Source organism: Abrus precatorius, unplaced genomic scaffold (assembly GCF_003935025.1).
Source record: "Abrus precatorius isolate BTA unplaced genomic scaffold, Abrus_2018 Scaffold9, whole genome shotgun sequence".
Taxonomy (NCBI): domain Eukaryota; kingdom Viridiplantae; phylum Streptophyta; class Magnoliopsida; order Fabales; family Fabaceae; genus Abrus; species Abrus precatorius.
The window spans coordinates 35513979-35540358 of record NW_020874439.1 but is presented as its reverse complement, the minus strand read 5'-3'; the positions used below and the strand labels follow the sequence as shown (position 1 = coordinate 35540358).

The following is a 26380-nucleotide window of genomic DNA, read 5'->3' as shown; positions in this document are numbered from 1 at the left end:
GATTTTTAAAAGGTACAAATATTAAGATTTTGATACAATGGTTTGACCTCAGTTCCTTTCGAGTAGAGTTGAGATTGGAGAGATTCTACATGTAGAATAATAGACTGAAATAGGTTAAGGATATAATAATATTTGGATAAGGTGAATGTTTCGCAGATAAACATTCAGTTCAGATCAAAATTTTATATTGATATTTCATTTGCAATATTATAAAGCTTACAATATATATGTATATATATTTGTGTGTAAATATAATATCCTTATATTTTAAAATTAATTTAAAATACTTGTATAATAATTTATAATAACAATGTATATACTCTATTGCACATTGTGAAATTAGACACAAATTTTTCAAATACTTTAATAGCAAAATAATAGAAACAAGTTTTCTTTTAAAGTCAAATTTCAAGTCACTGACCTTAAGTATAAATTCCCTTATGTTTTTATTTTTAATTAATTTATTTTAATTCATACATCAATTTATAATAACGATAAATTATTCTATGATTTACATGTTACAGGATTATAAGTGTATTGGTTTAATTAAATTATTTAATATCCTACTTAGTGAATTATTTTATATTATATTTTCAAAAAATTAGTTATTATGTTAACTTTTTGTTAATTTTAAAAATTAAAATAATTTTTTAAAGCTCGTACAATGATTAATAATAATAATAATATCTAGATTATTTTATTATTCATGTATTATATAATCATAAAATTAAATTTCTCATTCGATCTTTTTAAAAAAATTAAAAAGTATTTTCTATTAAATTGTTTTAACACTCAAAGAATCCACTTTGTTTTTTTTTATATTTTTTTAAAATGTTTAATTTTAAATTTTTTATTAAAATAATTCAACAAGATTTTTACTTTTAGCTTTATATCATTTAAGAAGAGTTTTTTTTTTCTTCCAAAAGACTAAGTAGCCTTGCTTGTCCTGTTACACTGGATGATATGTACGAGTAAGAATAAAAATTTGTCGGATTTAATTATTTTAAAACTTATTTTTTTTATTTTTTCTTTAATAAATAAAATATAAGAAATTTTATAACTTGTTCAACATTACATAGGATAAAAAGTTATATATTAATAATTTTTTTTATTAAAAATTATAGAATTCAATGTTATTTAATGCATTTATAATATTAAATGCTATAGTTTTCTATGAAACATTACTTTATATAACTTTTTATCATTTATAATATTGCACAAGTTAGCAAAATTTATAAAATAAAACTTGATTATTACACAATTTTAGATAACCATTTTTACTATACAATCTCAAGCAACTATTTTTACAAACATGATGAGGTTTGTTGACACCAAGTGTTAAAATTACACACTTACATAATTTAATAGTTTTTCATAAAATATAAAATTAATTAATTCAACAATATTATCATCTTATATTACATTCATTCAAATTTTACTTAATTTAAATATTTGTAAGATTATTATCTAAAATTTAATATTTTTCTATATTTTAAACACATTATTTATTAAAATAAAATAATATGATAAAGTATCATTAATTTTTTTATGAAACTTACAAAATTTAATCTATTTAATAAAAACCATCTTAATCTTACATTCATAAAAAAAATTATTAAATGATAAAAATATAAAAGATTTACGCTTAGTGTTAACAAATCACAACCGTGTAAATTATTTTCACTCTTACTCAGTTAATAATTTAATATAAAGAAATAAATATTATTAATTTAACTATTTAATTATAATTAAATATTACTTAAATTATTTGTATCAAATTTCATCATACTTAAATTGTTATAAAAAAGGGAATGAGAATAAAAATAATAATAAAGAATGCAGTTATGTTTTTTTCGTTTTGGTAGAATTACAATACGAATTCAGGAGAGAATATATGAGATGCAGGATAGAATAATGTAAAAAAAAGAATTTTAATTAAGGAAACAGGTTCAGAATGCTTTCGATTGAACAAAATTACGATGAAAATACGAAAGGAAGACGAGAGAAGAAACAAGTTTGGATTCTTTCCACTAAAGCAAATAGAAATAAGAATTTTGATTGACGAAGCTGGTTTTGAATGTTTTCTACTGAACAAAATTAAGAGGGACTGTACCAGAAAGAAAAGAGAGAAGAAACAAGTTATAGAAGCTTTCAAATAAACCAAATTAGAATGAGAACATACTGACGTGAGAATGAGAGTCAACGGAAAAAAAAAAAGAAGAAAAAAAAGGGAGAAAATGACAAAAGAACAAGAAAATAAAGGAGATGGTCACGTGACTTAATAAAATCTAATTTGTCTTATAAAGTATAACCATCATATATATATATAAGATTAATGATTAATAACCACTATAAGACTTTTCGACTTACACAGGTGAATTATTGCGCAATTATTTAATTTTAATATGATTTAACACAGATAATTAACGGTTAGATTAATAATTTTTTTAAAATTAAATTATTAATGATGTAAATATAGTATAATCGACATAATTTTCATCTATATAAATTTTTTTTTGTTGCTATATACATATAATTTTTATTTGATACTTTATGTTTAATAATTTATTATTAATTTTCATATATATAACATTATCTTATTATTATTATTTTTGCTATATATATAATTTTATTTGTTACTTTATTTTTAATAACTTATTATTATTATCATTAAAGTAAGAGAATAAAACTTATTTTCTAAATAAAATTATTCAAGGATGACAAAATAAATTAACAAATACAATTTTTTATAATGCTGGCACAATATTTTTTTTATTAATATAAATTTTTGTTATTTTTTTAATCAAAGAGCTAAAAGTCCAAAAAAAAAAAAAAGAAATCTTGAGATTCAAATATTTAAAAAATCAAAACAAAAAGAAGAAAGAAGAGAGTGGGCTGAATCAATAAAGAGAAAAATAAATGAATCATTTAGGCTTAACTTGGCTAAATGGTCAATAACTTTTCTACAAATATGGTTAGACCTAAAAAATTGAATGAGTTTTATAACATTTATAATTCTAGAAATTAAGTCATATAAAGGTGGGTATTGTCTTGAAAATTAAGGATTAGTGACAAAACTTTTTTGGCGTCACTTTCTATCTAAATGATGAGAATCTGGGTAACAAGATCTAGCCCTGGCATAATACCTTATAACTCAATTTCCATATAGGAACAAGGATCTAATTTCACAATTTCATTAACATTAAGCTTCCATTAGTAATTAGGGAGAGGAACTCATTTTGTTTGAGCTTGGTCTTTGACCTACTTCATGAAGGATCCAGACAAATTACCATAGCTACTAAAGAAAGCCTAAAAATTAGAGAAATTTTTCTAAATGAGGAACAACAGTTGGGTAGAATAATTATTAAAAATAAAATTTGTTCTCTCCTTCTACAAATGCCAAACAATAATTCTAAATAAACTTCTTCAATTAGAAAATTTACTAAACTTCTTACTAGAGAGATCAAGCAATAACCAGTCAGAGATATCTCTACTAAAAAAAAACAACTCATTATTTAGGAAAAATGAAATACTCACAAACATCTTTGACAAAAATATAATTTTTAATCACATGGATGACAAATTCTTCATCCTCGTTACATTTAGAACACAGAGAAGAAAAAGATATATCTCGATAACATCTTTAAATATTGATAAGCAATTATTGTGAGCAAGTTTTCATAGCATTAAAAGTTATGACATCTAACAAAAATAGTATTAAAGCAATATAACAAAGAATAAGCATATTTTAAGAAAAATACTATTATTTGTCATATTTCAAAACATAGAATTAGACCCTGTGAGTTTGAAGAAGACTTAATTTTAGCCACTACCTTACAGACCTAATCAGGGAGAATATTAGAGTTTTTCTCAGTCTCAAATTCCATTCTTGAAAAACAAAACATAGGAACTTCTTAATTCAGGACAGAAAAAGGTGAATATTGTAAGATAGAACACTAATATCATGACATTAAATGTTAGACCAAAACTTAAGTGTCAATTCATCCCTAATATGCTAACTAGATCCTTAAGAAAAAATCTTCCAAATAAAAGATAAACTACTCGACAAGTGAAAAGCTTTAAGGACATTTACACCAAGAGAATCTTGACCATCCTTAAACTTATATTTAGTATAAAGGACTTGAACTCACAAAGCAGAAAGAGAATTTAAAAGTCTCTACCAAAGTTTTAGTAAGTATGCTTTGTTTAATAAGTACAAATCCTTTAAACTTAAGCCTCTTTAAAATTTAAGTTTATTTTCTAGCCAACAAAATAATACTTTTCAGTTTCTAAAGATTTTTAAATAAAATGCTTACAGATTTTATCAAATTTTTGATAAATAGTAAAAAAAAATATAATTAAGTTTATATAGCATAAGTTATAATACTCATAAGAAAAGATGAAAGAATAATTAATCTTTTTATAAAAAGAGATTTCATGAATAGTCATTTTATAATTTTATCTTAAAGATAAAAGTAATAGTTCTTAAAAGGTTCAAGATAATAAATAGGGATATCAAATTACCTACCTATCCCATTAACATAAATTTAAAAATAATAAATTGTTGTTGAGAAAATATATATTGGAATATTAATGGAATAAAAATTTAGATTAATAATATGATCATAAAATTGAAAGTCTGAAATGTAAAGGTGGATGAAGTAAACGGTTGGGGGGTTGGGGGGTTTGGGGAGAGAATCAGCTTTGGGTTGAATCGACGATCTAATTGTAAAGATGGCAGTGTACGAAAACGGGGAGGTGGCGACTGGCGATAGGGAAGAGGCCGAAGACGAAGATCGTATGCACGCTTGGACAAGCATCCAGGTCTCCGCCCATGATCGAGAAGCTTCTGCGCGCTGGCATGAACGTCGCGCGTTTTAACTTTTCTCATGGACCTCATGAATATCATCAGGAAACCCTCGACAACCTTAGGGCCGCCATGGAAACTACCGGTATTCTCTGTGCCGTCATGCTCGATACTAAGGTACCTACCTCCATCCCTTTTTGCTGTGCTCACATTTTATTTTCATTTATACCCTGATCTTTTTCCTCTATCATTTTCCCCTAATTTTATTCAATCTTTTTATTGCCATCCCCCCCTCCCCCTACAGTGCGGTAAAGTAAGCGATGGAATCATATTTCTTTCGGGGGTATAATGATGAAATAAACTGTCATAAGACTTCAGAATCATATTACTTTTACTCGATCTGTTGTTATTTGGAGCATTATAGTTTTTGTTTAAAAATTAAGTACCAAATATCTTAACATAATTTAAGAGTTGAAGCATTATTTTACATGTTAATACCTATATTTCTTTAAATGTTTAAGAATTTGCATGTTTCTATGCTCATCTTAAACACGACAGAATCCGGCTGGCTGTTGTTTATGTTTCCATATGTAGTTGTTTCTTATCTTTCATTTATCTCTAATGCTATAGGGGCCGGAGATTCGAACTGGATTTCTGAAGGACAGCAAACCTATCCAACTAAAACAGGGTCAGGAAATAACCATATCAACTGACTATAGCATAAAGGGAGATGATAGTATGATCTGTATGAGCCACAGAAAGTTGGCTGAAGATGTGAAGCCCGGGAGTGTCATACTCTGCTCAGATGGCACAATTTCATTTACAGTTTTATCCTGTGACAAAAAATTGGGTTTAGTTCGATGCCGCTGTGAGAACTCTGCGGTTCTTGGGGAGAGAAAAAATGTTAATCTTCCTGGGGTGATAATGGATCTCCCAACATTGACAGACAAAGACAAAGAAGATAGCTTGGCCTGGGGAGTTCCCAATAAAATAGACATGATTGCTCTTTCTTTTGTTTGAAAGGGTTCAGACCCGGTGGAAGTTCGGAAACTGCTGGGAAAGCATGCCAAGAACATTATTCTCATGTCGAAGGTATGCTTTTATTTCATGGAGAAGATTAATGACTCTAGATCTGGTGAAATTTGTGTTCAAATCTTCCTTGTTCTGTTTTAGTGTTGGTATTCCTATTTTCAACAGTTTGTGTGAGAAACAATGAAAACATTATTTTATTATTTTCAATGCTTTCTTTATTAAGTTTTGAAAACAGAAAACAAAATGAAAATATGGTAGCATTTTATGATTAAAATGAAAGCAGAAAGCGTTTTTCCTAACCAAATGGTCCATTAATTACTTGTTTGTTTCTAGTTGCCTTTTCTATCTGTTACTTCAAAATCTTTATGGCAGGTAGAAAACCAAGAAGGGGTTGCAAATTTTGATGACATCCTAGCCAATTCAGATGCATTTATGGTGGCACGAGGTGACCTTGGAATGGAAATTCCAATTGAAAAAATATTTCTTGCTCAGAAAGTGATGATTTACAAATGCAATATCCAAGGAAAACCAGTTGTGACTGCAACCCATATGTTGGAGTCAATGATCAAATCTCCCCGGCCAACAAGAGCGGAAGCTACTGATGTTGCCAATGCAGTTCTAGATGGAACGGACTGTGTTATGCTTAGTGGGGAAACAGCTGATGGAGCTTATCCAGAACTTGCTGTTCGAACCACTGCCAAAATATGTGTTGAAGCAGAGAGCACGCTGGATTATGGAGATGTATTTAAAAGGATTATGGAGCACTCACCAGTTCCCATGAGCCCACTGGAGAGTCTAGCTTCTTCTGCTGTTAGAACGGCCAACTTAGCTAAAGGAGCTCTTATATTGGTTCTAACTAGAGGAGGAAGTACTGCAAAACTGGTGGCTAAGTACAGGCCAGGGATGCCAATTCTTTCGGTAGTTGTCCCCGAGATTGAGACCGATACCTTTGATTGGTCATGCAGTGATGAGGCCCCTGCAAGGCATAGCATGATATTTTGTGGGTTAGTTCCAATATTAAGTGCTGCATCCGCTAGAGCTTCTCACGCAGAAACAACAGAAGAGGCAATCGAGTATGCCATTCGCCATGCCAAGGCAAAGTGTCTCTGCAAAAATGGGGATTCTGTTGTGGCTTTGCACCGTGTTGGCACTGCTTCGGTCATAAAAATTTTGACTGTAAAGTGATCAAACCATTAAAAGGATTTCTTCCAATGTGCTGACCAAATTGTTGAGTTCGTGGATATGACATCTTATTTGTACATTAGAAATATGCCTTTCCGAATCTTCATTGAATGCAAAACCTCCAACTACTGAGAGCATGAATTTCCACGATTGTCTCTTACCTGCGTCTTTAGTTGTTACTGTGGCAAATTCATTTCATATGTTCAGATGCTATAAAAGCAAAAGGTTGCAAAAAAAACTGGTCTAGATACGGATTTTGAAGGTCTTAAGTTAGTTCAATACACTAATACGTTTGATTAAGTGACAAAAGTGTATGAATTTCACATCTAATTATTCTGTTATTGATTTGAAATTTGATCTGAGCGTGTTTGCCTTGTTACTTTTTCTTGTTTAAAATTTGATATATGTTTACATTACATGCCAACTTAATTAGATTAAATCAAGTTAAATATAAATTTCACACAAATCAGAATACTCGTCTTCAATATGCTGTCAGTTTGAATGCTCTTGTACCCCTGACTTAGGAACCTGTCTCCCTTGCGCTTCATTCCTGAAGAATCTAGCCCGCATGACCAATTGCCAATACAAATTACCCTAACCCTTTTTATCCAGTACAATTTAGATAGCCCAGGTTTGAACGTGGTTTCTCAACCTCCTGACAGGTGAGAATTACATGCCAATCCTGGAGAAACAGACTCTTTCAATATATTTGGCTTTGTGGATTATCTATTCCAAAGCTTCCTCTACCCAAAGTTTTGAAGAGTGATTTCTTGGATTTTCAACTATCTCTAAAAATCATTCTCAGCATCATAAATGTTGAAGTAGTTGTAGGGATGAAATGGGTTAGGATAAGTTAGGTTTTATATTGTTTAAATATGAATTACTTTTCACACCAAAACTAGTTTTACTTATTTAACTAAGATAATCACTTTTTTGAGATTTGATTTAACTTTTTTAAAAATCTATCTTGATTCAAAAATTTATTAGTATTTTGTAAGAAGAACTATTAAAGTTATAATATGCTTTTAAATAAATTAATAAATTGATACTTCTTTATAAATAAGTAATTTTAAAATATTGGTAGAATCCTACATCCTCCCATAAATTTAGAAAAATAAAACAAAAATATCTTTTAGAAAAACTTGTAAGTATTGTAAACTGTTAATTGGGATCATATAATTAAAAATGTAAGATATGAAAACGTTGATAAAGTTAAATTTATCAAAGAACATAACGATAGTTTAATGTATATCTTTTTATTTTTATTTTTTTACACACGACATGAATTTACTTACTTTTTATTTTTCACTTGCGACTACGAAATCAAGAATAATCATTGTTTATTTTTTTCTATGGCTATAAATTTTGATTAGGATTTACAACTGGAAAAACTCTTTTCCAACAAAAAGAATATAAAAAACACCTAAAAAGTTAACGTTGGAATTTAAAAAAAAAAAATCAGTCAGTCAAAATGTGAATATGTACCACAATCCATGTTTATTTGACTGACTTTGTTTTTACAACAAACTTGTTAAGAATGAAAGTTAGGAGAAGAGAGGAGAGATGAAAGAAGAGCTACAAAGAGGTTGGAAGAAAAAAAATGAAAAAAGAAAAGTAATAATTTATTGATTTGTCCTTCATCAACATGTTATTACACAATTTTTACAAAATTGTTAAATCATAATCATTCATTTAACATGAAATTAAATTAATAGTTAACAATCCAATACATTTACTTATTAAAAAAACATTACTTTGTTAAAACCTTTACTTTTAGAAATAAAGACTTAAGCATCCACCCAAAATATTATCACAATAGTTGCTCGATTGTTAAAACTTTTGCTTTTGTTGTGGTGTTTAAATTGTTGCTTTATATTTCCTACTAGAATACTCCAGAAAAAGGTTTCCAACTGAATGAAAAGAAATAGTCCCGTCTTATTCAATTCCTGAAATACTACCCATGAGTCATGGCCTAAGAAATTGAACTTCACGGGTCTATCAAAGCCCAACTTGAATATACAATTATGTAAATAAACCAATGTACAAATTAATGAGATGGAAAGATAAAACCACCACCAAGAAGTATACAGATCCCACGTTGAGTGGTAAACGTTGAAGGAAATATAGCAACTGGAATCTAGGAAAGCACAATTTAGCAAAAACAAAGCCATGTGAAAAATTATAACTTGTTCCCTCAATATTGGATCCTTTGATTGGTAGAAGACTGTACATAAACAAGACAGCATTTGAATAGCACAACACATATCGCATGAATACTCAGTTGTCATCTGATTGAGTATCATTTCCGTTTGCATTGGCATTAACAGACGATGATGAGTTCGATGAAGAAAATAGTCCATCGAAAGGCCATGGAAATGAGAATCTTCTAGTCCCACTTGCATTTCTCCCTTCCTCATTTCTTTCTTCGGCATTGTCATGTCGAATATTTTCATCCTCACTTTGGTTTCTGCTATTCCTTGAAACATTAGGATCTTGCTTAGATTCACCCACTGGCAGTTGAAACCTGCAAACCGGACAAGAACTATGAAGCTCCAGCCAGGGCAAGATACACCCAATATGAAACCTATGCTTACAAGGCATCTCTTTAGCTTCAGAACCAACTTCAAAATCATCCAGACAAACAGAACACTGCAAATTCTCATTGATTGTTACAGTAGGCAGTGCTTCAATGGCCTCCTTCTGGGCAGGCGGAGTTCCATATCTATTGGGATCATTCTCAGCCAAATGTTGCAGCAATAAATCCAAACCAGGCCCTATGAAATAATCACCCATAGACCCAATGGGGCTATGACCATCACTTTGATTCTGGTTTGAATCATAGGAACCTTGAACAATAATAGTCTGATTATAAGGATTGATCAAGATTACACGCTCTCTTTCTCTTTCCCTGTCTCGGTCATCAATGTTGGTATTCTCATATGATTCAGAAGCCAGCCCAGCTCTTATACCTTGGAGCAATTGTAGAATAGTAGCTGAGCTTCTCCTTCTCCTCCGAAGGATGGACTCAAGCTCTCGATCATATTCAGTTTCTCCACCATGGCGTGTGACACCATCAACATCATCACCATTACCATTATCATAGTCATCATCATTCTCTATTTGTCTGAGTCTTCGACGATGACGTGGATTGCCCATCATCCCTAGCAAGATGGGCGCCCAAAGGGAGAGAGCCCGATCAGATTCAAAATCAGCTTCTGGCGTATTGGGAATGTTGCTGCCACTGGTTGCGTTACTCATTTCTTCAACAAATCCACTTTGGCAAAATGGACAGTTGATTTCCCCATCCATGATGGGATTGACCATTTGAGAGCACATATGACACCAATACCTTGCTGCCATTGTTTCCTCCATGATGTTCTGTTTATTAATTCGTCCTCTAAAAGTAAGCTTTATTCCCTGATTCCGGAAATACGCAAGTCAAGTACAACATTGAATCAAAATCCTAAAACAAATAAAATTGAAAGACTCGCAGCTATCAGATTGACAAAATAAATTCGTCCAGAAATGATCGAAAATCAACATTTCTGAGGGGAATGACATTTAATTTTATGAAATGAAATCCCAAAACGACAAGAGTACTGCGCAAGCTTCCGAAATCCAGACAGATGCAAGACATGAATCATGACAGGATAAAAACCAAGCAGAGAGACCCATACACTAACATAAACAAATCTAAATCCCCAAGGACCAATCACTAGGTTAAGGAATAAAGGAAATGCAAAAACAAAATAAAATGAAAGAGAATCGTCACCTTACCAAAAGAATGATGAAAGAAGAGAAGTAGCAGCAGCTATATATTTTTTCTGGAGAGAGTTCTACGAACAGCGAAAACGTAAACCAGGTCGGTAGGTGGAAGTTGAGAGAGATTATTAAGCAAATATAAAAACTCAGAGAATTAAAAGAAGGATCTGGAAGCGATTTGAAATGAGGAGGACACGTCACCGCCCACGCATATATGTATACGTCTATACGTTGACGATGAATAATGCAAGAAAAGGAAATGATCGAAGAAGCTGCAAAGCAACGTGATCATTGAACACGCAATATAAATATTATATATCAATGAAAAAGAAAGAAAGTTGCACAATGAATAAAAACAAAACAAATATTATCCCATGAAATTGTTGAGAGCGAAAACCTACCGAAATCAACGAAGAGCCCTTTTCGATTTCACGATTCATGCGGCTTTTGTTTGCTGCAGTGAAAGATGTGAGACTCGATTTGGCCATTTGCGACAAAATCCTCCTTCTCTCCTCCCATAAAATTACAGTTCAATCCCAACTGCCTCTTCCCTCGTTTGGCTGTTTCTTCATCTTATACGTTTACTTAAAATAAAATTTGAATTATATTTAACCGAAAATAAGATCGCTTAAAATTAAAATGCACAATTGCTTGTTCAAATATACATCCAATTTATTCAGTTTTGTAAAATAATATGAAATAGTTTAACTAATCGGATACTTTTATCTTATAACTTCCAAAATAGTTAAACAAACTATGAAATAGAATACCTTTTTTTTAGTTTTTTAATGTTATTTTAAACAATTCAAATAATGGCTATTAAAAAGTAATAGTTACTAGTTCAATAAAAACAATAATCCAACCTATTTAAAAAGAAAGTTATAAAATAAAGTGTAATATTTAAACGCATTTTTAAATCCAAACTATATAAAGTACAAAACTCAATCCTTAACGTCCTATGACTAGCTGATAAACTTGGGTGTTTAGACTAATAGACTCGATGTTACAAATTAAACATGTCAAATAGATTATTATCTAATTAACAATAAATTATTATTTTTATAATTATGAGTTGATTAGATTTATATATAAATATATTAAATAATTAGTAAAATAAATAAATAGAATTACTACCCCTAATCTCAACCCCTTCACATATTATTACCATCCATATTTGTTTGCGTCATGAGATATACACTCTTTTTTATGTATATTTGTATATATGTTATCAATTTATTTATTCATATTTTATACAAAATAATGTATAGGTTTAAATGTAATGTTAGTTTTCTCTTCCATCTTATTTATAGTGTTTAATTATGATATTTTGATGTTAAGAGAGTTTTTCAACTATTTTTAATTGGACTAACAACTTGTGTTCATTTATAATTCATGTAAAAAATAATATATTGCGCTACTAATGTTATATTTATCACCCATCTGAAAGTAACTATCTTTCTAAAATCTTAAGCCGCTTTTGTTTCGAATTTGATTTCGAGTTCTCTAACAAAAGTTGGTTGGATACACATATCTTTAGGTGGGTAAAAGCAAGTTTTGCTTTATCCACATCTATCGTTCACCACTACCAAAACCCCCAAAGAAACACTTGTACAACTATCAAGGTCACCAGTACCTCAGAAAATTAAAACTATCACCGATAGACTCTTACCTCGCATCACAAAAGTGTTGACCATCGCCTTTGCACTGCTACTGGGGATTCCCCTTCTTACTGTATGTTTGAGTTTTTCAATGGCAAACTCTTTTAATGGAAGATGAAACAATTCTCATATTTAGATTTTCATACATACCATAGATGGTCCTTCAAAGTAAAATATTAGAATATTATGAGAGCAATACCTTTTATTTTACCTTTAACGGAATTTAATCGATTACATCTTTATTGTATGAAATAAATTAATAATTTTCTATGAGTTAAAATATGATATTAGTCTTTATACATGTTCTATGAAGTTAATGTAGTCCTTTAAAATAATTTTAATTATTTAAAGTCTCGATATTTTTTTCTTACAAATTATATATTGATTCATAGAAGTGTTACACATTTTTAATTTGGTTTATATATGTATTAGATAAGGCACAACTCGGTCGTTACATTAGAAAGAGAAATTTGAATACTTTTTTCGCTTAACATAAACAATAAATATCCCTCCAGACATAATAATTTAATAAAATGATTAAGGGTTAAATAAATAACTATTAAGTAAAAAGATTATTTATTTAAATAATCATAAAGTTGATTCACGAAGATTATTAACTCAATATTTTATCTATAAAAAAAAATAAGAAATACAGATATATGAGTTAATTTTTGAATATAAAACAATCTTTATTTATAAAAAGAAAGATTATTTATCTAACTTACACCGATTACTAACTTTATTATAAAATGTCTTTGCAAGTATCTTTTTCCTAAGTTAAGACTAGAAGACATGAAGATAGATTATAGAAGACTATTATATCCCTGATAGGAATAATATGCATTAAAAAATTAATTTGATTAATCTATAGTCATATAAAAAATAAAACAATTTTTTTTAAAAAAATTTAAAACTAAATTAAAAAATTATTCATATAGACAAAATTAAATTTGTGTAACATGTATAAGAATTAAATTAAAATTCTGAAAAAATATTACAACATTAGAACTTTGATATCAAACATTTATTTCAAAATTTATTCACATATAAAAATTATAATAACAATTAAGATTCATTTACTATAGATTTATTTTATTAGGTGACGCTGACCAGATGAATTATACCACAACACTAAGTTTAGTAAAAAATTAAATTTAAAATCTATTATTTATTATAAGATATTTTTTAATAATTCTTTTAATTATTTTTATCAATTTTTTATTATCTTTTTAATGTATGTGTTGCTTAAATATTATTGTATCTTATCATACTTTTTATTGTATAATTACTTATTTATTTTAAAAAGTTTATTTTATCACTCTCATTTTTTTTGTATTGTTCTATGCATATATAGAAATTAAATTAAGAAAAACTACAAAAACTAAATTTAAATTATAAAATATATAGAGATGAAATTTATATCGAAACACTGGCGATAAAATTATCTCAATCACTTGAATAGTATTAAATTATGAATTTAATACTATTTTGTGTGCGTATTTAACAAATAGAATGGAAGAATATATTGCAGTTACATGAAAAGAAAAAGTATAACTTTTGTGTGTGTGTGTGTGTGTGTTGCTTGAATTTACGCTCTTAGTGGCGCTTTCAACGATAGTGCAAATTTCAAGCCATTTGAAACTTTTAATATATAAATTTTAATATAATAATCAAAATCGGAGTATCACTTAAAAATATATTTCTTTTTATTATTTAATACTTGAATAAATTTTTATGTTACTGTTATAAATATTTGTACAGGTTGGAAAGTATTGAATTAGGAAAACTTAAGAGGAAAAATATAAAAATGATGCATGATTTTGGAGAAAGCGAAAATAGTAACAGGCAAAGAGAAAAATTCAACAAGGAGAGGGAAAAATGGGAGGAAGAGCGATGTATAAGGTGGATGGGAAACAGAATGGAGATAAATTGGGGAAAGTTGGAACGGCCAAAAAAGGGGGTGGGGTAATGGTATAAAAAGGGGAGGAGGAAGGGAGAAGAAAAACAACCATCTTATCTTCTTCCAATAAAAAGGGAGGAAGGAGATAGGAAAGGGTTGATTGAAAAGGGAGATAATAAATAAAGAAAATAAGAGAGAATGGGTGGCAGGGTGATGTTGGCATTGATGCTATGCCTCTTGGCAGGAGCAGTAAGGGGTGAAGATCCGTACGTGTACTACACATGGAACGTCACTTATGGCACCATTTCTCCTCTTGGAGTACCCCAGCAGGGTATTCTTATTAACGGACAGTTCCCGGGTCCAGAAATAAACTGCACAAGCAACAACAACATAGTGGTTAATGTGTTTAACAACCTCGACGAGCCATTCCTATTGACCTGGCACGGGATTCAACAAAGGAAGAACTCGTGGCAAGAGGGTACCCTGGGAACCACATGCCCCATAGCACCAGGGACAAACTACACCTACCACTTCCAAGTGAAGGACCAGATTGGAACATACTTCTACTATCCAACAACAGGAATGCACAGAGCAGCTGGTGGAATCGGTGGGCTTAGGATCTATAGCCGTCTGTTGATCCCTGTACCTTATGCCGATCCAGAGGATGAGTACTGGGTTCTCATGGGTGACTGGTACAGCAAGACCCACACCATGCTCAAGAAGTTCTTGGATAGCGGTCGCTCTATTGGCAGACCAGATGGTGTCCACATCAATGGCAAAACAGCCAAGGGCGATGGCAGTGATGAACCCCTCTACACCATGACCCCTGGCAAGACCTACAAGTACAGAATCTGCAACGTTGGTCTCAAGGATGCCCTCAACTTCAGGATCCAAGGTCATCCCATGAAACTTGTCGAGATGGAAGGCTCCCACGTCGTCCAAAACACCTACGACTCTCTCGACGTTCATGTTGGTCAATGCCTTTCTGTCCTTGTCACCGCCGACAAGGAACCAAAGGACTATTACATGGTCGCCTCCACTCGCTTCACCAAATACCTTCTCACCGGTAAAGGCATCATCCGTTACGCCAATGCCGTTGCCCCTGCCTCTCCCGAGCTTCCCCCCGCACCTGTTGGTTGGGCCTGGTCTCTCAACCAGTTCCGCTCCTTCCGTTGGAACCTCACCGCTAGTGCTGCAAGGCCTAATCCTCAGGGTTCTTACCATTATGGTCAGATCAACATCACTCGCACTATCAAGCTTGCCAACTCTGTCAGCAGAAGTCAAGGTCTTCGCTATGCCCTCAATGCTGTCTCACACGTCGATACTGAAACCCCTCTCAAGCTTGCCGAGTACTATGGCGTTGCTGACAAGGTTTTCAAGTACGACACCATCTCTGATGAACCCCCCGCCGATCTAAACACCGTCGTCAAAGCACCCAATGTCATCAATGCCACATTCCGCAACTTCGTCGAGATCATCTTCGAGAACCACGGAAAAGTCGTTCAGTCATACAATTTGGATGGTTACTCATTCTTTGCGGTCGCGTGAGTATATATTTTGAATTAATTAACTTCTCATATTAATTTCGTACCCATTGTCCCTGTATTATTACTGAATCAATTTGTATGACTACAGCATAGAGCCAGGCAGGTGGAGCCCAGAGAAAAGGAAGAACTATAACCTTCTGGATGCCGTGAGCAGACACACCATTCAAGTCTTCCCCAAATCATGGGCCGCCATTATGTTGACCTTCGACAATGCTGGAATGTGGAACCTGAGATCGGAGCATGCTGAGAATCGGTACCTGGGCCAACAACTCTACGTTAGCGTTTTGTCCCCTGAACGCTCCCTCAGGGATGAGTACAACATGCCAGATACCCAGCTTCTTTGCGGCATCGTCAAGGATTTGCCCAACCCACAGCCATACTCCATCTAGATCATTTCCCTTCTATCTATGGCATCCACGTAAATTCATTTTCTATTTTTGTATGCCACGTGGTGGCTGATATGTATCAACCCTTTCCCGAGTTCAATTAATTAATTAATTAATTCTCCTTTTTTAACTGCATCATTCCTCATTTTTCATTTTCAAATGTCATTTCAAAGGTTAATAGAATAAATACAATACCTCAAAATCAATATACTCCTTTTTACTCCACGGAGCTATTATTCAAATAATGTTAATAAAATTTATTCTGGTAATAAAAAAATAAAACCATTATTTTAATCCTCAAACTTTACAGTTTTTTTTTGTAGTTTTATTTAGATTTTGTTATTTTATTTAATAAAGTAATTAAACAAACAATCATCTCAGATTCTGCTAAATAAAATTTCTGTTTAAAAATTCTATTTTTTAAATTTTTAATTATTATTTTTTAATAACATTAATATAAATAAAATTTAAGTACACTACTAATGAATATATAATATTAAAATAAAATTAATAAAATATTTATTTATTTTATTAAAGCATTCAAGAATTTAAACACATCTTATGCTGATATTAATTTCGACATATAAATAAATTTTAAATGTTATTAATGATATACAAAAAAATTGCTAAGACGTGTAAATATAAATTTATAATTAGATAAAAAAAGTGATATTAAATATCTTATTATATTATTACCATATATTTTTATTATTCTTTATTTAAGATATATAAAATAGAAAAATTTTAATTTATAAAAATCATATGTTTTTATTAGCACTTGTTTAAAAAATAAAAAAACGATGAAAATTTAAAAAATACAGAAAATCAGAAATAAAAAAAAAAAGTTGATATAAAGTAAATGAAGTGATAAATTAAAAAATGTATTTAACTCCAGTAAAAAAAATGTATTTAACAATTGAACCATTTTTTAATATTCTTGGAGTACTTATTTTTTAAATCATTTGCTTTTGTTTAACCATATTTCTTATTTTTATTTTCAAGAATAAACTTTAAAAAATCATTTACATGGATATTTAATATCTTAGAAGTACGTATTTTTATTTTAGGCATCTGGGGAAAAAATTATAGATAATTATAGTGGAAGAAGTAGTGAATTGAATCGGGACAAGAGGGTCGATAATTATGTGTTGAGGAGAAGAATGAATGGATGAGAATTGAGAGAGAAAAGGGAAGTGGCGAATAAGAAAAGTAGGTCATGGAGGTGGCATTGGCATCCACCGGCAGCACTCTCAGTTTTTCCCGCTATCGCTTTCCAATTCAAACTAAAATTCATTTTCCTTATCAAATTGTTTGCAAATTAAACAATGCAGAGGTCCAGGTTCAAACCCGGTAATTCTCTTTCTTTCTAAATCACATAAATATCTTTCTGTTGTTAGAGTAAGTAAAAAATTTCTCGCATCGTCCTTGTAGCGTGTGGAATTGGAGAGGTTACTCTATTCGCTATCAATATTCTGGGAACAGTGGCCCTGCACTACTTTTAGTCCACGGTTTTGGAGCTAACAGGTCTTTCAAATTCTTCTGCATTCCGCATTTACTATCAAAACCAACACTGTCATAATTGTTTGCTATCTAGGACTCTTTCAATGCAATAAGTTATAAGCATGTGCATGCCATTGTCATTGCAGTGACCACTGGAGGAATAATATTTCAGCTCTTGCACCATCACACCGTGTGTACTCTGTTGATCTTATTGGATATGGATATTCAGACAAGCCAAATCCTCGTCAACTCAGAGACGATTCCTTTTACACTTTTGAGACCTGGGCCACCCAATTAAATGAGTTTTGTCTTGATGTCATCAAGGATGAAGCATTCTTTATATGCAATTCTATCGGAGGTGAATTTTCTCAAGTGCCATGATAATAAATCACTTCTCGGCTTATTTTAAATTTCTCAACATCCATTATTCCGATATTCTAGATTTCATGCAATTACTTGAAATCTGTTTTGATATTCTACAGGAGTTGTTGGTCTTCAGGCAGCTGTGGTTGCGCCACACATTTGCCGGGGGATTGTCCTTCTCAATATATCTCTGCGCATGCTTCATATAAAGAAGCAGCCTTGGTATGGAAGACCTTTCATCAAATCATTCCAGAGACTGCTTAGGTAAAAATGAAACAAAAGTTTCTTTATCTGAACTTTGCGGATTTCAAGCCTCAGGCAGAGAATTTACCCCTTCATGCTTTATGTTGTAGGGATACTGCTGTCGGAAAATTCTTCTATAAAACTATTGCCACAAAAGAATCTGTGAGGAACATTCTTTGCCAGGTACTCCTCTTGATTAACAGTCAATTTCATCTCTTTAAGAACTTATGCCTTAACGAATGCTGGATAGACTGCTGGTTTTAAAAAAAAAAAAGGAATTTTGGATAATGGATAGACTAACAGAATGCCAGAGGATGAGACTGTTAATGGATTTGAATAAATTTGAATGAATCTGATTGATGAGAAGGAATCCAAGTATTTGATTGCTGAAGATGGTAATAATTCCTCAAATAAAGAATGAGATTCACAGAACAGAAAATAAATGTAGAAATACTGCAAGGTCGGGATAGCGGGTGGGCTCCTTCCTTCCCAAACTTTTCTCTCACAGTTTCTCTGCGTTTCCCCTCTCCAAGCTTATCACTTTATGCTATTTCCATTACTCAAATCTGTTTCCTGCCTCCACCTGTCACGCGACAGGTTGTTACAAGGAACTCAACCCATATGCCGATTACAATTCCCTGGCACACTACCCAAAACAGCCTCTGATGTACACTCATGTTGATATGGGTGGATATCAGTCACCACCACTGGTGCTGCAAGCAGTTAGCTCCAAGGTGTACCATGCTTTGTAATTTGACAAATAACGATGATCTTACCTGCAACTATAATGATTACTATGAATTGCTTTTGACAGTGCTACCATGACACCTCAAAGGTGACAGATGAGCTAGTACAGATCATCCTTAGTCCAGGTCTGGAACCTGGAGCCGCGGAGGTGTTTCTTGAATTTATTTGTTACTCAGGTGGCCCTCTACCTGAGGAACTACTACCCCAAGTAAAGGTAAGCCTCCACACACTTGTAGGTGAGGAAGTGGGAATAAAACAAGTGAACGTAAGTTTGAGAAGCTGAAATTCAAATAAACATAAATAATAGATGTATCTTCTTTCAGTGCCCAGTTCTGATAGCATGGGGTGACAAGGATCCTTGGGAACCAATTGAGATTGGAAGAAGTTACGAAAATTTTGATTCTGTTGAAGACTTTATTGTCCTTCCAAATGTTGGACATTGCCCCCAGGTTCTCTTTCTCTCACTCATGTGTGTTATTTCATGCCTTTGCTCCCTCCCCATATGCATGCAAGAGTTTTGAGTTAGCATTTTTTAAAGTGATGAGTATTTTCCTTTTCCCTCATCTCTTTCTTTTAAGCTAGTATCAACTTTAAGTTGAGTTGGGAAATATATATTGCTAACATATTTAGTTTTAACACCTTGTTCAGAATTGAAAACAAAGAATCCATATTAAGAGAAAAATGAAGAGAGAGAGAGAGAGAGACAGAGACACACAATGTTGTTGGTAGAAGATTATTTTGCTTCTGGTCTAAGGGTCTATTTATACAAGATGTTTAGAATACATATGTACATTGGAATATCTATTAATTTACCCATTATCAACCTTGATTTCAATATTTGTCAATGACACCTAATCGTGTTATCCTAATACCATAGTTAATTGCCTTTGCCTCACCCTGCATTAAGGGCTAGTTCTGGTGAGAAGTGTTAAGCATCCTTTACATTCCTAAATTTTTGGGGGGTCCTTAAAGGTAACCAGCCTGAAAATTTTCCATTTTTCTGCAAGAAAATTAGTGACAAAGACTAATAAGAAGTATTACTTAATTTGAAGAGACATGAATAGTTAATATTATTATGAAGGACTATTCAAACTTTAATTAGAGAGAAGAGAGAATGATCATTTTATTCAATTTAGTAGTGAAATTTACAGCTAATGAAATCTCAATAATTTTGGTACATATTACTGTTAATGAAATTTGCTGGCCTTGTTTTTGGTGCATTTATTTTCGCTCATTTAATTTCTGCCCTTACATTTGGACTTGTTCCAGCATTAAATGGTGATATCTCATTAAACGAATAACTTTATTATTCTTTTTGACAAACTTCTCACTTTATTTATTCTTCTCTTCATTAAGGATGAAGCACCTCATCTTGTGAACCCACTTGTTGAGTCATTTGTGGCACGCCATACTAAATCCTCATCTAGTACCTCAAATTGTTAATTTATTCCCCGTCAGTCAGTTTGTTGATGCTGCTTAACTCATTGAAATTCTGTATATTTCTCCATTGATTTTCGTTAAGATCAAGTTTGATTTTTTGTTCAGTATAAGCATGTCCTTTTAGTTACAAATTATGAGCAGCTGATACGAGACAATCTATCATGTCCTTGTATAGTTATTAATTAGGAGCGGATAATATGAGACAATTTATCCAATATAAATGCCAGCTTTAGAACCCTATATAGTTTTGTAATTGTATCAAGTTTTGATGGAATCTTATTTCTCAATCTAGAAAATTTTGTCATGTTGTTGTCTCTTATTTATTTGATTTTGGTCATGATCCTTTGGATAGAAAAAATTGTCATGATAGTCACCATCCCAGCTTTGGGTTTGTTTGAAGTTTTCTTTTCTAATGAATGCATCTGGTGCAAGGAATTTTACTTTTGCTTTTCTCTCACTAAGAAAAGCATAGATTCCATTTTTCTATTATGTTTATATGCTTAGGGTAGGCTTCACTATGTATTGGAGATATAGTTAGAGATAATTATAATTAGTTAATTGGTCATGGCATTAATAGGTTGGTTAGTAGAGTTAGTTAGGATTCTGCATGTTTATAAAGCACATTGAAACGCTTAGACACTTACTCATTCAATCAGTTATCATTTAATGAATCTCCCATTTTTTCTCTCCAATTTTGGAGGTAAAACCCCACTGTGTTTGTAGGAAAAAAATGTGTTTCAAATGCAGTTAAAACATACATTTCAATGGAAGCAGGGCTGCAGGATAGTTACATCACATTGGATAACGTAATATTATTATTAACAATGATACTTGAATCCAGGACTAATGATGTGCGGTACGTTCCATGAGTACAGTAAATTTGTTCAAGGAAATAGTTTCCTTTGTATTAGGAGACATGGACCCTAAGAGTTGGAGAAATTTCATCCCATATTTACATAAGCGGGGTACAAAAAATACATATATGGAAAGAATGACAAAATTTCCTACATTCTTTACTATTTACACAAAAGAATAAACGAATTGGGCATCCTATTCAGATCATGAAATATGAATAATTGGTATCACTGATCTCCCTCTGACCAAACGGGTATTGTGCTCAACTCCTCGAGGCAGACTTTGAAATGATATGTTTGTGACTGTAGCTGAAATCGTACGTGCAAAGGATGATGTAGAGTAGCAATCACTTCTTGGAGACAGGCTAACTTGTTCCAAAGCTCGGAACTGAAGCTCGCAAGGGTAGTCCCTCACACAGCCAATACGAGGTCCAGCACCGGTCGTCCATCTGCAAGACAACTGTTTCCCCAGTTGGTATGATTTCAATTTGTTACGTGAGGCAATCCTTTTAAGTATTGACTCTTTTGGAATAGTTCCTACATGACTGATAACTGTCTGATCCATCTCTGGCGCAAAAGCTTGTGCGGTTTCTTGATAACCTGCATGAGAATCCATTTGGAAACTCTTATTACTATGCCTAGCACCTGTTTTTCCATTTTGTAGTCCTTCAAACATTTGACCTCTTTTTGGTATTTCAAGATTGGTCAATTCTCTTCCAAAATTTTGGAATCGCCTTGACTTAGGTGCCACCAGTGCAGAAGAGCTCTCAGTTTCCATCAAATTAGCCTTCTCTTCAGCCTCCATGGCACACATATTCTCAGTGAAATCCTCTTCAGATGAGTGGCTTCTAAGGTGTCCACTCCTTCTCAGGGAACACAATTGATCATCCTCATCAACTGAAGTCATCTGCATATAGCAAAAAGAATTTCCTCAGTATGTCTCACATCGTTTGACTTTGACCAGATATAAACCACCACAAAAGAATGCAAAGCTTTAATATTTTGATACCTTGACATCGGAAAGGTCCACATCCCTCTCCCGAAGGAATGAAATAAATTCCTTGAAATTGTCTTCTGTAGGACGATAATGACCACTGTGAGGCCAAACTGCCTGTTGAAAATAAACGAAAAAAATTATTTTTCAACTAATTGTATGAAATCTAGCCACATGGCAATGTGAATCCATCAAAAGAGCTTGCCAGATTTATACCTTCAAGACACCATGTTCTACAACTAGTCTCCCAGCACAAGACGTGGCTCCTCCAGCCAAGAAACTAGAATGCTGAAATGAACCCTTCTTCTTCTTGCCAACATACAAGATCTTAGATGTGCTAAGGACAAAAATCCACTTGGCACGTGCCCCTTCACCAGTAGTGTGAAGGACCTTTCCGGATTGCTTGTAGAAGAACTTTCCGACCTCCACAACAACTTCATAAGGCAATCTTTCCATCTGGAAGCAAAAATGAAAATTTTTTTAAATAAAAGATAGCTCAAGTATATATCTGATAGGATGTTCACATAAATGCAGGAAACTTAACTGGACCCAGATATTCAATACACTGTTGTTGAAGTTTTGATCGAGGGCACTTCTCAAGATTTACCTCCTTTCCTTCTCCGATATCTAGCCTGAAATTTCAAAGAATAAGCTTAGTTTCAACCCTGATGATTTAAGATCTGTATGAAATAGTTGTAATCCAGAAATATATTTTAGAAAGAATATTACCAATAGAAAAAGGGTTCTCTACTCTGACACTTGAGCCATTTCTCATAATAAAAATGTAGATTATGTCCATACCGATGGCGTGGATCAATCTGTTTTATACACATTAAATGCTGTTCAGTAAATAATGATTGACAAATGACCGACATATCAATTTACAAGTATATAAAGCATTACTATGATCAAGCGTCTGACTAACCGCTTCAAGCCAGTGCTGCAAAGCAAGTTTTCGAGCTTTAGCATCTTTTGATAAACCTTTACCAACCTGCAATGACAAAGGGATGGTTAATCATTTTGGAGAGAACTTTATTGATGGTATTACTAGTAACCACCGCCAGACTAAAAATAAATAAAACTGCCAAAGTAGCAGAATGTTAAAAGTACCTTAGCAGCTCTTGTTCTAGCTCTAGACCAACGCGAAATGGCAGTTTCATGTTTCTCAATGTCAAAGAAAGATATAGAACTGCGTTTGAGTTCAGCAAAATCCAAGAGCTTCCACCTATGATTTAAAGCAAACGATCAAATTAAAACATGTTAAAAAAACGCACAAAGATTCAGTAAAGAGGGGCAGAGCTTCTCATCACAGTAAATGAAGTACCAGTTTTGTTCAATAAGAATCGCACAATCTGCTAGCTTTCTTCTTGTACGAAAGCTTTTGTATACTTTCTGCAGTTTAAGTGCAGCCATGTGTTTGGGGTTGTCTGGATCCAGTGGTGCTGATTGGATCTTTTCCATTTGACACTTTGATCGAGAAGACTGATCATCCATCTCTTTGCTCTTTTCATTAATCCTCGACATAGTCATGCTTTTCTCTTTGTTAAACGCTAGAGTCCTAGTTGAAATTATGTTCTCCAAATCTTTTCTGTCCAAGTTCACAGGTGCGTCCATTGACATCTTTCCAAAGCCTAGAGATCTCACAATTGTGGGTTCTAAATCTCCGTTTTTGAAACTGACTGAACACAATGGAATTTTGATTTCATCATTGCCAGAGTTTAGGGACTTAACAATCATTGAGTCCAAGCCATCTTCCACACAATTGCACTTAACAAATGAACATGAAAAGGAAATCCCCATATGACAACAAAACCAATCTGTAGAAACTTAGGCAGTCCGCGGTTCTGAAAATTGCAAAATAAGCCAGAATTGCATATTAGATTTCGCATTTTTTATGTATCAAAGTCAACAGAAAAGGTATAGGCTTAAAGCAGTATGATGGCAGAGGGTACAAAAGAAAACTTTTGAACATCCGTTTTCTTCAAAATGCATTATTAACAAACAATACATAAAGGCAAAAATTAACTAAAGCCATTCTTATCAAACTACATAATAAGTCAAATTTCATATTGCTAGAAAACCATCAGGAATGACCATGGATGCGCAAAAAGATTCATTTTTTAAGAAAATTATTATTATTCCATAGAAGAGTGTCGTGAATATAATATCCATTGAAGGAGAGGCCGAAAGTAGCAAGGGGAGCCCATTTCATTTTATTAAAATGTATTGTGAAAAAAAATCGAATAATCTGACAATCAGATAGCACCTTCTTCGAAAAACATTGAACGAAACATGAATATCCAAAAACATACCCATCGCAAACTTGTTTTGCTAGCTATCTGAGGCAGCAGTGCATGTGAAGTGAAAGCGTTACATGCAGTATCTATGCAATATGCACAAATGAATGCCATCTTCGTTGTTGGCATGGAAAGGATAAAAATACCTGAAGATTGAAGGAGCCAGAAATGAGAAGGGTTATGGCAATACAAGGATACCCAACTAGCTTTTGTTTCGTTCGCGTTCTCAAGTTATGATATGCTCAGGTATCTTTTCTGCTTTGATTTATATACAATTGAAGCTGGTGAGGTGGAGAGAGAGAAATAGACTTGTGTGTTTCTTTTTTCTAACCACGAGCAGCGAACAATTTACGTTAATGGTAACATAAAAAAAAAGTTATTGTTTCTTTAAAACATATTTACGGTTCTTTTCAAATTTTAGGCACAACTCCAGGCCCAGGCTTAACCTTTGACTTTTTGTCCGCATAAGGAAAACATCAACGCGTCCTCTCATTTTTTTCCTTTTACATTTAGTATAGTAAGATATACCATAACGTTTATTGGATTTATTATATTTATTGTATGTTTTTTCTCTTGAATAGAAAAATAAAATATGATAGGAAGAATTATATTTTCATATCTATAATTATCAGCTTCCCAAAAATGAAAGCAAATTATATTAAAATACTTTGAATACCTTTTATGTTTTAATTTTCTTTGTAATTTATTTTTTAAATTACTCTTTTCATAGTAAATTATAAAAGAATATCAACATTTGCGTTTTGCTATGTTATTAAAACTATTTTTGGACTACTACTATAAGTATTTTTGGATCCTTCGAATTCTAAAATCAATTAGAAACTGAGAATCAAGTATAATTAAAATCAATTATTTGACTGATTCGATTCCTTGCCTCAATCACCTTATAATTAATATGTTTCATTGTTATTGCTAAAAGTATAAAATATGTCAATTGTATCGTCAGGTTTGAAATGTATCGACAGAATCTGCATTTAAACTCAATATAGTGTTATTTTATAAAAACAGCATACGGAACTATCAACAATAGTTATATGAAATCAAACAACCAATTTTATTTATTCACCGGAATTAAAAGATAAATTCAATCGATATACATTTTAAGAAAACATTTTTGTGATATATAGTTTAATTAAAAACTAAGAATTTTCTTTTCTTTGTCACAATTGTAATTTTCTTAAAAAAGTTTATTTTTAAAAATTAGATATCTTTTTTGTTGAAATTTTGATCTTTGAAATATTTATTGTTGGTAACCCGTATGTTAATTAATGTTTCAGAACCAAAGTAGCTACTTGTCTTTGACTTCTTCTCTTTCCTTCCTGCATGTCGTCTCCAATGAAGATGTGGAACCATTTCTAGGAAATAATACTATCCTTTTTTGTTTCTGTTTTGTTATGGCGAGTCATTTTCCTTTAGAAGTCTTCGAATAAGTGCAACAACTGACGATGAGATTGACCGGATCAAAATTAACCATTCGCCACTGCTTATGTCAGCTAAGATAATTCTCGTACCTCCTCGTGAGTGGTAACGTAGCTTAAGCACCAAGCTTTTCAATTAGTCCAAGTCCAACAGAATAACCTGGTTTATCCTATATAAATTATTATATCGCGAGTTAACGATAACAAAATATTTTACTTTAGATATATTTGT

The 26380-nt window shown here is 32.3% G+C and overlaps 4 protein-coding genes and 1 pseudogene across 6 annotated transcripts; 3 read left to right on the top strand and 2 right to left on the bottom strand.

The window, feature by feature from the left end:
- Nucleotides 1-1312: 1312 nt before the first annotated feature.
- LOC113851329 lies at nucleotides 1313-7305 on the top strand (annotated as a pseudogene).
- A 1611-nt stretch (nucleotides 7306-8916) lies between these two features.
- On the bottom strand, nucleotides 8917-11327 carry LOC113850038 (E3 ubiquitin-protein ligase SIRP1-like). 2 transcript variants are annotated; one of them, XM_027480353.1, is made up of 3 exons: nucleotides 11185-11327; nucleotides 10794-11055; nucleotides 8917-10438 (listed from the first exon to the last, which is right to left on the bottom strand). In XM_027480353.1, the coding sequence occupies exon 3, from the start codon at nucleotides 10391-10393 to the stop codon at nucleotides 9299-9301; it is 1095 nt and encodes a 364-aa protein (XP_027336154.1). In that variant the 5' UTR covers nucleotides 10394-10438; nucleotides 10794-11055; nucleotides 11185-11327; the 3' UTR covers nucleotides 8917-9298. The 2 variants fall into 2 exon arrangements, with proteins under 2 accessions (XP_027336154.1, XP_027336153.1); XM_027480352.1 differs by lacking the exon at nucleotides 10794-11055 and having other exon boundaries at nucleotides 9061-10447; nucleotides 11187-11315.
- Nucleotides 11328-14539: 3212 nt separating this feature from the next.
- LOC113849073 (L-ascorbate oxidase homolog) lies at nucleotides 14540-16277 on the top strand. Its single transcript, XM_027478671.1, has 2 exons — nucleotides 14540-15885; nucleotides 15977-16277. The coding sequence occupies exons 1-2, from the start codon at nucleotides 14540-14542 to the stop codon at nucleotides 16275-16277; spliced, it is 1647 nt and encodes a 548-aa protein (XP_027334472.1).
- A 1079-nt stretch (nucleotides 16278-17356) lies between these two features.
- On the top strand, nucleotides 17357-21418 carry LOC113849074 (pheophytinase, chloroplastic). 2 transcript variants are annotated; one of them, XM_027478673.1, is made up of 8 exons: nucleotides 17357-17624; nucleotides 17706-17798; nucleotides 17921-18132; nucleotides 18257-18401; nucleotides 18491-18563; nucleotides 19195-19341; nucleotides 19451-19576; nucleotides 21315-21418. In XM_027478673.1, exons 1-8 carry the CDS (start codon nucleotides 17491-17493, stop codon nucleotides 21375-21377), a joined length of 993 nt encoding a protein of 330 aa, XP_027334474.1. In that variant the 5' UTR covers nucleotides 17357-17490; the 3' UTR covers nucleotides 21378-21418. The 2 variants fall into 2 exon arrangements, with proteins under 2 accessions (XP_027334474.1, XP_027334473.1); XM_027478672.1 differs by lacking the exon at nucleotides 21315-21418 and adding an exon at nucleotides 20484-20965.
- Nucleotides 21419-21626: 208 nt separating this feature from the next.
- On the bottom strand, nucleotides 21627-24215 carry LOC113851328 (IQ domain-containing protein IQM2-like). Its single transcript, XM_027481792.1, has 8 exons — nucleotides 23740-24215; nucleotides 23526-23640; nucleotides 23341-23406; nucleotides 23145-23233; nucleotides 22960-23047; nucleotides 22632-22871; nucleotides 22431-22532; nucleotides 21627-22328 (listed from the first exon to the last, which is right to left on the bottom strand). The coding sequence occupies exons 1-8, from the start codon at nucleotides 24213-24215 to the stop codon at nucleotides 21627-21629; spliced, it is 1878 nt and encodes a 625-aa protein (XP_027337593.1).
- Between the last annotated feature and the right edge of the window lie 2165 nt (nucleotides 24216-26380).

Bases quoted from the DNA above. Each gene is read 5' to 3' on its own strand.
- LOC113850038 (XM_027480353.1), bottom strand. From the start codon at position 10,393: ATGGAGGAAACAATGGCAGCAAGGTATTGGTGTCATATGTGCTCTCAA.
- LOC113849073 (XM_027478671.1), top strand. From the start codon at position 14,540: ATGGGTGGCAGGGTGATGTTGGCATTGATGCTATGCCTCTTGGCAGGA. The intron at 15,886-15,976 runs GTGAGTATATAT...GTATGACTACAG, and splicing joins TACTCATTCTTTGCGGTCGC to CATAGAGCCAGGCAGGTGGA.
- LOC113849074 (XM_027478672.1), top strand. From the start codon at position 17,491: ATGGAGGTGGCATTGGCATCCACCGGCAGCACTCTCAGTTTTTCCCGC. The intron at 17,799-17,920 runs GTCTTTCAAATT...TTGTCATTGCAG, and splicing joins CACGGTTTTGGAGCTAACAG to TGACCACTGGAGGAATAATA. The intron at 19,577-20,483 runs GTTCTCTTTCTC...CTCTTCATTAAG, and splicing joins ATGTTGGACATTGCCCCCAG to GATGAAGCACCTCATCTTGT.
- LOC113851328 (XM_027481792.1), bottom strand. From the start codon at position 24,215: ATGGGGATTTCCTTTTCATGTTCATTTGTTAAGTGCAATTGTGTGGAA. The intron at 23,407-23,525 runs GTACTTTTAACA...TTGTCATTGCAG, and splicing joins CTAGAACAAGAGCTGCTAAG to GTTGGTAAAGGTTTATCAAA. The intron at 22,872-22,959 runs GTTAAGTTTCCT...TTTTGCTTCCAG, and splicing joins GTATTGAATATCTGGGTCCA to ATGGAAAGATTGCCTTATGA.